This window comes from Mesitornis unicolor, unplaced genomic scaffold (genome assembly GCF_000695765.1).
Source record: "Mesitornis unicolor isolate BGI_N332 unplaced genomic scaffold, ASM69576v1 scaffold20452, whole genome shotgun sequence".
Classification (NCBI taxonomy): Eukaryota; Metazoa; Chordata; class Aves; order Mesitornithiformes; family Mesitornithidae; genus Mesitornis; species Mesitornis unicolor.
In genome coordinates this window covers 1-10,852 of record NW_010170086.1, presented here as the reverse complement: position 1 = coordinate 10,852, position 10,852 = coordinate 1, and the positions used below count along the sequence as shown (strand labels likewise).

At 45.7% G+C, this 10,852-nt stretch overlaps 1 protein-coding gene across 1 annotated transcript in view; it reads right to left on the bottom strand.

Annotated features, from left to right (window-relative positions):
- Positions 1–7,972, bottom strand: part of LOC104536855 (dynein heavy chain 1, axonemal-like) — a gene marked incomplete at its 3' end in the record, with an annotated part of 39,799 nt that extends 31,827 nt beyond the window's left edge. Inside the window, 9 exon segments of the mRNA XM_010179584.1 lie at positions 903–937; positions 940–1,160; positions 1,694–1,855; positions 3,224–3,319; positions 3,322–3,355; positions 3,872–4,028; positions 4,521–4,695; positions 7,108–7,180; positions 7,754–7,972. Coding sequence (XP_010177886.1) covers positions 903–937; positions 940–1,160; positions 1,694–1,855; positions 3,224–3,319; positions 3,322–3,355; positions 3,872–4,028; positions 4,521–4,695; positions 7,108–7,180; positions 7,754–7,972 — 1,172 coding nt within the window.
- Between the last annotated feature and the right edge of the window lie 2,880 nt (positions 7,973–10,852).

Here is a 10,852-nt window from a genome sequence, read left to right as displayed (position 1 = left end):
AAAGTTGGGCTAGCGTAGCTGGCTTCCCAACTGGCTCCGGCTGAACACCTCTGGGCATCAGTTTCCACAGCCAGAACATGCACGTAAGTGCAGAAACCCTGCTCAGTTTGCCCTAGGAAATGATCATCTTTCACCTTAAGCTGGCAGAGTACTTTTCTTTATGCCTATATTTCTGCTCACAGAGACTAATTACTCTCCTACTTTCTTGTTTAGGCTGGCAGACCATGCAGCCCTTCACACCTTCCTGTCTCTGAGCAGGGCAATCAGTCATGGCTGATTCCTAGTGACACCACCAATGGCTCATGATTCATCAGCCCAGGGACTCTTAAAACGCCTTCCTGATATGAACTGCATCTCAAACAGACACTCGATTATATCCAGGTGGAGATCTCCTGTTCTGTTTGCTTCACCCTGTGCAGATCTGCTTTTGATTTGTTTTAGCAGCTGTTAATAGGTAGAAGAGTCACCAGCAGACAACAGCCAACTCTCTGGAGACAGCTGGTGGTCTGCAGATCGATTCAGCAATGACTGATCTGTTCCCTGAAAGCACAGGGAGACAGTAAGGTAAATCATGCCATTTCTGTCCAGCCTTCCTGCTGCTGAGGGACACTTAACTGCAGGTGTAAGCATGGCTCAGTGCATCCACATATGAGGTACATCTGCTTCCTCTGGGAACACTGACAGACCTCTTGTTCTGTACATGTGTCTCTGGGCTCTTGTTTTACCTTCTTCTGAAGACACTCTGGACAAGAGGGTGCTGTGCACAGGCTGGAAAGTAGATGAGGTCTATGAGTAGGATGCTCAAGAGCCGTCTGCATTGCCACTCATTCTGTAGCCTTATGAAGGCCTACAATATTAATGGACTGAGGGCTGAGAACCCTGACATACACTCGATGCTTTACCTCTTTTCTTTCTTCAGTCTAGGAGTCTGCATGTTGAAGCCAACAGCTTCATCCTCTCCAGGCTCTTCTTGCTGATGCTATTTAGTCCATCTGTGGGCATGCAGGTCACATACAGGTGACACAGTAGCAGCGCCTGTGTCTTCTTAAGCAGGCTGTTGGCAGAAACTACCTGCTGTGCAAATACCTGGGTATCTCCAGCCAGAACCAGAAGGCAAACTCATGGCACCCAGTATTGACATGACAACAATGGGGTTCTTCCTGGAAAATGAAAGTAGAGCTTACAAAAGTCTAGAGGGAAAACAGAACTCAGAATGGCTTGCAATGCTGGCAGCAGCTTTTTGATGGACAATATAATGGGGCTGGCTTACTGGAGATCAAAATGAGGGATCAAAGCTGAAGACAGAAAGGGACAAGGAGCATGGAATTAGCAGCACCTCCAAACCTTTCAGAAGTGGGGTACTTCATCTTAAACTGTTCACATTCCCCCTCAAAATGGTATTGGCCCAGAAAGACCATCATTTAACTTTTCTTAAAGGCAGGAAAGATGGGAGACAGAGGGAAAAAAGGTATCTCCAAAGGGAAGGCCTCAAATAGGTCGTCAAATGAAGATATGGAGTTCTCTCCCCTGGAGGTTTTTCAGGATAGGTGAAACAGACATGCATCAGAGTGGTAACGGAGAGGAATTAAATTACTTCTTCACGTCCTTCCCATCTCTACCTAGGACCAGCATCAGTAATGGACTGGCTCTCACAGGATAGACCAGGTTCCAAAAGACTTTACTTGAAACACACCTTGTGGAGTTACTCCTCCATTGAGGACGGGTCTCCCTTCTTCATCCCGCACCAGCCCACTCTTGTCTGTTTTATGGATCAAGTAGAGCTCTGTCTCCTTGTCATAACCCAGAACACCAACATCAATCCACTTGTAGATTAACTTCTCACTTTTGGGGTCCTCTGAGAGAACCAAAGATTAAAATAGGGTTAGTTCATTCTCCCAAAGGTTACAGCAAATGGACTTTCCTGATCAGAGTGGTGACGCCACAGTCAAATCCATCTACTAGTTTCAGTCTCAGTCAATCTCACGTAATTTCTGTAGTGATCAACTAAATAATGGACTCAGGTTTTACATTTTAGCAATTCCAACCATTTGTACACAGCAGAGCCCTCCATTTTCCTCTTCTTCCCTGTGTGGGTTCCCTGTGGACTGTCCTCCCACCTCCACATGGGGTCCATGGGGATCCCATTCTCCTTTTCTATGTGAGGCTCTAGCCTTGTGCTGCCCTCCATACGAGTCCTCATTCTTCTAATTGGGAGTGGTGTAAAACCCGGTGCCTTCTCCCCCAGTCTGTTATTCCTCTGGGTCATTCCTAGGGCATCTCTCAAATGATCAGATCCTCTTCAATGATGGGAAGTGCTATCCAGGCAGATAAATATTGTATTGCTATCAATACAGATACAGGTCAGGACAGTGCTGTACTGCAGTTGAGAGCAGATACTGCTAACCATGGGTCTGAGCTATAGAAATTCACAACAGTGCTGGCACTGTACGGATGCCAGTGGTATCACTTCACCTAGGGTCTGAAGGATCTGACTACTTGTGTGCAGAACACCCATTCAACCTGGGGAGCGATCAGCTGTAGTGCTCCCCAAGCCAGCTGCAAGAACTCAGCCAACCCATGCTGGCTGCCCAAGGATCCACACAGCTTACACCTTATGCTTAGGTCTTCCAGACAGCCAAGACTCTGGGGGTTGCTCCAGAGCTGCAGTTAGTATGCATGCCAGCTCCTATGCTTTCAAGCTAGTGCAGATGTTTTGTTATGAGCTGCAGCCACAATTGGACACCAGTACAGCTGTACCTAGTGATGCCTTCTCATTGGGAAGGCTCTGAGTGACAGGAAAACAACAGACTCCCACCTCACTTAAGTTGCCCCAGATTTACTACTTGGATTTTCACTGCAGTCTGAACTTGACTTCTGATCCTGCATTTGCAGTGAAATCCAGGGAGTACATACTGTATTCAAGCTAACTAACTAAATTCATACATATCAATAAAGTGAAATTTTGACTGTACTGACTTCCAGGCACAGAAACAGGAGGGGAAAAGGCAGAGGCTACTTCTAAAAAGGTGGAAACAGTCAGTTCAGGGTAGCACTGACAGTTGAGATCCCTGGTCTCTTGCTTTGCCTAAGCCTGGTCAGAATGAGTTACTGGTTTTCTGCTATTCAGAGCTGCATTTGTCAGAATCTACATGCTCCCTTCTGCTGAATGGGCCTGTAATTGTTAGCATTGCCTCGCTTGAGCAGCAATTCATTCAAGTTTTACCGTGTCCCAGGACATTATCTGTAGGTAAAAGTGCTTTTCCAGGAACTGGCTTTCTATCATGAGATCCTGGCTCCAGTCCTAGTGAGTTCCACTCTGTGGAGTTCGACAGTCATACTCGTCACTGTCAAATATCTAAAGAGCCAGGATATGAGTGAAGTTAAGTCCTACTTCAGAGAGAAGAAAATACCTGATACAAAACTTCATGAGAGGGAAATTAACGTGCAGTTCCTAAATGAGCCACAGAAATGGAAAACAGTTCAGGTGCAAAAGCTGTGCTGCTCTTTGAGCAACGGTCTTCTTCCAGACAACAGTATCTGTACCTCTAGCCCTTTACTAGGGAGCACAGACCACCATCTGGAGAGGTCTCATGCAATACTGCTGACTACTGAGTTTGGAAGGAAACAAGAGACACCACCACCTTTTCTTTGGACATACAAATGACAGTAAGGAGGACCCTCAAGTTCTTATGAAAGTTGCAGAAGATGCTGAGCATCTTGCAGAGATCCTTCAGGGCCCAAACTTGCTCTGAAGAATTTCCTTTTATTACTGATTGTTGTATCAATGATGGCTACGTGTCCTGCAGTTCTCAGAAACATCTTGTAGTATAAGTAATGGGACAGATCACAAGTGTTAAACACACTCTCTTACCTCTAATGGGAGGCAGATGGGAAAGACAGGATCTTTCTTCTCCTCAATAGCTGACATATTGTCAGGATCATGGTGCCTTGGCATCAGCTGATTTGAGTCTAGCCCCTTGCTGGCTAAGAGCTGAGCAGTATCACAGGTGAGATACAGCTGTCTCCTCCTGTTTTGAATCAGATAGGGAAATAACACTTAAGGCACCTCGAAGGGCTCCCATGCCTACAACTCCTCTTTCTGATTGTGCACCTCTATCAGTAAAACAGTTTTTGGGCACACACTGCACACATGTCTATTTCTTCATTTATACAATAAAGTAATTTAGTTGGAAGGAATCTACAATGATGATCTAGTCCGATTTATAAACTACATACATGTACTACTGTACTAATATATTGTGGACATTATAGAGCATATGCAAAAATAGAAATTTAAAAAAGGATGAGAAAAAAGATGAAATAAACACTATTTTAAAAAATGTTTTTCCCACACCCCAGCAAATTGTCTTGCACACTCCCACATTTTGGAGATCACTGCCTTACAAGATAGTATTTTCCTAAAGATCTTTGGCACGTCATGTCTTGAAAGCAAAAATCAACACCCTAATCTGCTGCGTCCATTCCATAACGATGTCTCTAGCCACTTTCTGGGTACTTACTGCTCTACTTCAATCTTCTGAGGGCATTGCCCTGGAAGCCCTTGGAAAGGAATCTGCACTTTGGGCTTCAATGATTGTACTGGGAAATCTGACTTGATGAGATTCTCAGTGGTTGGTCCAATCACTTGCGTATCCAGGACACCTTCAAAGTCCTCAGGCATCTTAAAGGTTGTGACTAAGAGACAAAGAGAAACACACATCTGAGACTGCCAGACATCGCTGCTTTACATTCACTCACAGGAGACTGTGCTGTCTGCTGTGTTGTTTGTAGAAGTCACTTCACTAGATTTGCGAGAGAAATCGAGCAGACATCAAATGGGAAACAGAAAGGAAGACCTTTTTCCCTGCTGCAATATGTCATTATGGTTTGCCAGTATCAAAATAATGGCATAGAAGAAGCCTCCACTGAGAATTACCGTCATGAACCTTATTAGGAGGCAGGGCACTGATCTGGCTCTAAGGAGTTCTGCTCCTGGCTTTGCTACAGACTCTCAACGTGTTCACGGGCAAATTACTCTTTCTATTGCACAGCTTCTCTCACTTTCAGAAAGGTGCAGGTTTCCCCTGCCTCCCTGGGGTGCTCTGAGACCAAGCGCAGTCGTAGCTGGGAGGAGCTCAGACAAGATGGTGAGAAAGGGCTTATGAATATTGCAGGAGAGAACAAGCCACTCAGGTCATCTTTACGTGCTAAAGTCCCTATTCACACCTTACTTGGGACAAACATCTCCTCAGTTTTTGCTCAAGCAAACCTCCCACTCACATCAGCAGTGGCGCGAGAAAAAAATTAGTTAAAGAGCTAAAAATCTCACGATTTGGCCAAGTGTCTTCAATGAAAATTTTGACTAAGTGAAAAGTATACTTTTCCAAGAATTGGTTGAAATTAAACCATGTCATTTACTCCATAAATACACTAAACTGTTTATATTGCTAAACAATCTGCAAATAATAGAACAGCAGCAAACTGGGAATTTGAAGCTTAACCTAAATTAAGTAGTTGCATGCAAGCTTTAAAAAGCACTGTTCCCTCGACAGAGCTAAGCATTGAGCTATAAATGGATTTTAGTGGAGTGAGAGCTTTTCACCTGATGAACTTCACACTTTACCAATGAGAAACTTCAGGTTCAGGCCACTTTGGACACCAAGCTTTGGACTCAATCCTTCACCCTACTCCACGTGCTTCTGCTTGTGTCACAGATGCTACCCCTTGATTTCAAAGCAACTGTGCAGAGCAGCCAATAGTGCTGAAGCCAGACACATTTCAGGATGATCGGGTACAGAAAGAGTCCTCTAGGAGGTCACTTCCTTGCCCTTCTTAAATGGCCCCTGACACAACCCCTGTAGCTATGCATTGTCTGGGACTAATGGAAATAGCCAGTCAACTGGTTCCTCTCTTTCTACTTCCCTCTCTTAGGAGGGACTCCTAACCTATAAACATTTACATTGTCCACACCAACATGTACACTTACAATCATTTCAAGGAATTCCTAAAATGCAGAGGGTTTACTACAGCTCCTTTAGCCTCATGCATATCTCTTGCTTGGGGTCTTTACAGCATGGCCCTGATTTGTATTTGTTGTCAGGGAGCACAGCTGTTCCAATTTTGTCACTTCTTTGTTGCAAAATCCACGGCACCATCCATTATGGCACTTTGTGCACTATCAACTATTTATGTCAATACTTAGCGTTTCATTTGCATTTACATTTCCAGCTTGATAGCTTCTTCCCCCTTGAAGAAGCAGCAGATCATAAATAGAGATCTGTCACCACTTGTTACGGATGAGTCTAGCTTGTCAAGATTCAGTTGAGGATGCAGTTATTTGTCCTCACTCATGAAAATAAATGTCACTTCTAAGCACAGGAAGGTGGTATATATAGTTACCATCTTTCTCCAAGACTAAAATCCTTTCACACACACACTTTCTCCCCACCTGCTGCTAGCCTATGATCCATACCCCCAAGAGCACTCGAGGGGCCAGGTGAGTGCTGGCAAACATTTCAACCATGCTCTGTTCCTATATTTAAGCATCCATGATACAAGAAGCTCTTGTAAGCAGGTGGGACCAGCAGCTCTCTATACACAAAGATCCCCAGTATCTAGGGAGCACAAGCCACTCTAGGGTGCAATTGGGCACAGAATGAACAAATGAGGCTGTGATTCTGGCTATAGGTACCTAGATCCTGAGAACAGCTCTCATGGGCAGGTCTCATTTTAGGGAAGGGGCACTGCTGGCTCCATAAGCAATGATAACACATGCAAATTCAGTGCTCTCCTGGCATATGGCTCACAGGACCAAACTCCCATAGGCAGCAATGCAGTCTGCCTCGAACCCCGTGAGGAGTAGATCTATCCAGGAGAAAAGGGAGCATGATTCTACCACCTAGTCAGACCATGTTTCTCCACGTCTAAATTAAACTCACCTTTCACAGGACATTGAAGCAGCTCAGCACCATCCCTGGCACTGACAGGAGAATGGAAGCAGAGCACTAACGTAGTCAACAGCCTGGTTCTCAGCATGCTCAGCATAGGCAACCATAAGAGTTATGACCCCATTTCCTACCACGTCATATCTCCTCTCAGTATGCTTACCTTTAGGGGTGTGCTGCTTGAGGTCTGCTTGTCTTAGCAAAGCATGGTACATCTGGGGGCCAGCACAAACATCCTGAAATGCAGCATGTGAAGGAAGTGTCAGAGATAACAGAGCACAGTTGTGGCACAGTTGGAGGGTGGGTTTCAGAGGTCCAGAGAGAAAGTGAGACCTGTTAGACTGACTTTACCAGAGCTTTAGGGACAAGTAATGGTCAGAAAAGGCTCAGAGAGGCACAAATACCTGGAAACTTCAGTTCAATGCACAGAGTAGGAAGGGGATTTGCAGCAGAGGGCAGCCTAATGTCAGGTCAAAATGTGGACCGGGGGCTGATGAGCCAGGCAGTCATTAGGTTTCTACTTCCAAATATCAACTGCAGTAACAACCGTATGGTGTCCTGTCACACTGGCATCCTAAACCTGGGCAACATCGTGACAACAGTGATAGCACTGCCCACTGAAGAAGGCAGCATAACCATGATCAGGAAGAGCCTTACAGCTTCACTTGGTAAGGGTCAAGGTCTTGCACAAAGGTCTCTGACCAAAATGAAGGGCTAGGACCTGGGGTAAAAGCTATATTTCTCCATGCCAGGTGTACTGTAGGTCTTTCTGTTGTAGAGACAGTGGTAGAAAAATAATTGCTCCTTGCACCTACCTCTGAGATGCTGGAGGTTCCTGGAGTAAGGACATCAGTGTAAAAAGTCTTTTGTCCAAGGGCTGAGTATTTTTTTGGCCCCTGGTTGCAGCTACCGGGAAGCAACAAGCTCGTTCCTGGATTGCAGTCCCAGCATGAAGCGTCATTGCTGGTATCAGGAGGGTTGGGGCTTGGACGCAGAGAATTTGTCCAATCCTTCTTTGCTTTATCCATCTTCCTACGAGAACAACGCTGTGATGCAAACCTGGACTTGCAAGAGTGGAAAAACATGGAGCCTGTTGAACACTGTCACTCTTCCACACCCTCCCATCATGCTGGATATCACTGGCTTGATAAGGAGATGTGGGTGTGGGTAATAAGGTAGGTTTGACCCCCTGCTTTGGTACCAAGTGCTGGGTTCATGACTTGGGGGCCATTGGTCTCATGTGGCTGACTTGATGACTCACTAACTCTGGGGAAGGAGAGCACTTTATTATTCCAAATGGGTTTTGGAGGGGAAAAACCAGCAGTACATGCATGAAAAGCTACTTTCCTGAAGCAGCAGGGGCTTCCCAGACCTGTGGCAGTATGCAAAAGGCTGCCAGGAGAATCTGAGTAAACTGGGACTACAACAGAAGTGCTACTTTTGCTGTACCCAAATCCCTACAAAGCTTTGTCACACTTGACTCCAGTGTGAGTAGGCTACAGCCTAGATACCAGCACAGCTACTCCCAGGTGCAAAGTCTGACTCTTTAATTTAAATAATTCAGGAGAGATGTTCAAGCATCGACTAGCCAATATTAAAATAATGCTAGAAGCTCCCCTCTCTCTCCTCCTGTAGGGGATATTTTTGCTGGTGATCTCACCTCACAAATAATTTTTACTCTTCCACCTTGGGAGACACAAGTCCAGGCAAATATCACAGCTGTATGGCTTTGTTTTATAAAAACTTTCACACTTTGTGAGATACTAATTAAGAGCAGCCCTCAGACTTCTGGCACAATGATAATGCAAACCTTGATTTTAGGCTTGTCTAAACAGAGATGACTACTGCAACTAATTAGTACAGCTGAAGTGACACAAGCCCCTCCAGCCTGCACACACATGTAAAGATGCACATAGCATCTTTACATAGCTTATTCCTATAAATTATGAGTCAAAGCTCTCCACGGTGTCTCTCAATGCTACTCTGAGTGCAATACGGCTTATTCCTGCGCAGTGCTAGACCCAGACTCCTCATCCAGCCCTACCTAACACTGTGTGTCCTGCACCCTTACTAGGACCCACACATCTGCCATGCTTACTTCTGGAGGCCAAACCTCTGCAAGAGGATGCTAGGCGGGCATCTTCCAGCTACGAGTCAGACAGACCTTGCCTGGTCTTGCAAACCACAGCTGGCAGGGTGCCTGTCTGGAATGTCATCCTGACGTGGAGATGACAGCACAGCACCCCTTCCTGCCATGCCCTCTCTGCTCTGCTCTTGCAGGGAGTAAAAGCTCTGTGTGCCTTATAGTCTTCATCAGAGAGGGTAATTTTTTTCTAAATTTCACCTCGCTGTCTGTCTGCAAGAATGAATCAGGCACACACAGCAGAGAAAGCATTACATGCATGCCGGAGATCAGAGGGAATAGCTGTGCTCGTTTATTACTGCAGGTTCAAGCCAGTGCACAATTCTGAGAGGTTGATTCAAAAAAGAAATCAGATAATAAATCAAGGTTACCATGATGCGAATCCTTTAAGTGAAACAGAGTAAACGAACAGATTGGAGAGACTCGGGAGATGAGATCAGTAATAACCCCTCCCCTCCTTCAAGCCCGAAAAATCTCAAACCTTTCTCCTCTCAGCTTCTCTTTGGCGCAGCAACTGGAACCTCAGACCCTGAAGAATGCATTTTCCATGGAGGATTTTGTTTTTATTAGCTATTTTATGCTCTGGCCATATCTATTTTAGCAGCCCAGCAGGATTGATTGGTATCAGCCAAGATCCAAGGATTCCTGATGAATCACTGCTGGACTCTTTCATGCCTGCTGCACTGGCACAGAGAACAGCAGCAAGGTGGATCGACCCTGTGGTGGCTCTCCTGATAAGTCACCTGAGCATCCTCTTCCTGGGCAGAGGTGGTGATGTGACTTGCTCTACTTTTATCTCTTAGGACCAGAATCCTATATCCACACAATTCAAAAAGCTCCAGGATGCAAGGTTCATCTGAACCTTTAGCAGGGTGAGTGACTGAGCCCACTCCCAATTTAGCAGGACTGGCAATCTCTGCCTAGAACTAAAATAATGTGTTTGCTGATAGTGATGGCTGAGTTCCCAGTTTACCAGGCCTGGCCACAGCAGGCCTAATTCTTCACTGCTTTGCTCCCTCTGTACTCACTCACACCTCCACAAAGTCCTTCCTGAGCACTTATCTCAAAATAAAACAAACCTCTACTCAGTGTCCAGCTCAAAAATATACATCTGTCAGCTCTTGTAGCTGCACAGAGGGTGGGTCTGGTATTTGTAAATGCAAAATAAAGATGCTCAAAATAAAGAACAAAATCAGGCCTCCAATGTTTCCCTGCAATCCTCTAGACAGATGACTCAAGCAGCTTGTCTGATACAGAGATGGGAGAACTGCTAAGCACAAAGGGAATCCTACTCTCCTGCCATCCCAGCTGCTGGGATGTGGCCAGGGTTTCCAGCAAAGAGGTTTCCCAGAGAGCGATGGGGAACTTGTTCCAGTGCCAGCCCCCAGCTAGCAGGTGGTTTGGTGCTCCCATCCAGCTCTCAGGAATGGTCTCCAAATTGGTTTAGAGCCAAGAGACCCTCTCTATTTTATTCAGCCTAGCTGCTGAGCCAAGGGGCTCAGTGCAGAGCAGTTCACTCTTCCCCAAGCTTCAAATCTGTCAAAGGCACCTTCTGTCTTCCCGCTCCCCCTAAAAAGATGGGCAGCATCTTCACAGAATCACAGAATCACAGAACGCTAGGGATTGGAAGGGACCTCAAAAGCTCATCCAGTCCAATCCCCCTGCCGGAGCAGGATGTTGGTGGTTGTCACTGGATGTTGGTGCTTGGCACAAAGAGTGAGGAATAACTGTTGTCCTCCCAAAAATCATCCAATGGAAACTGAAT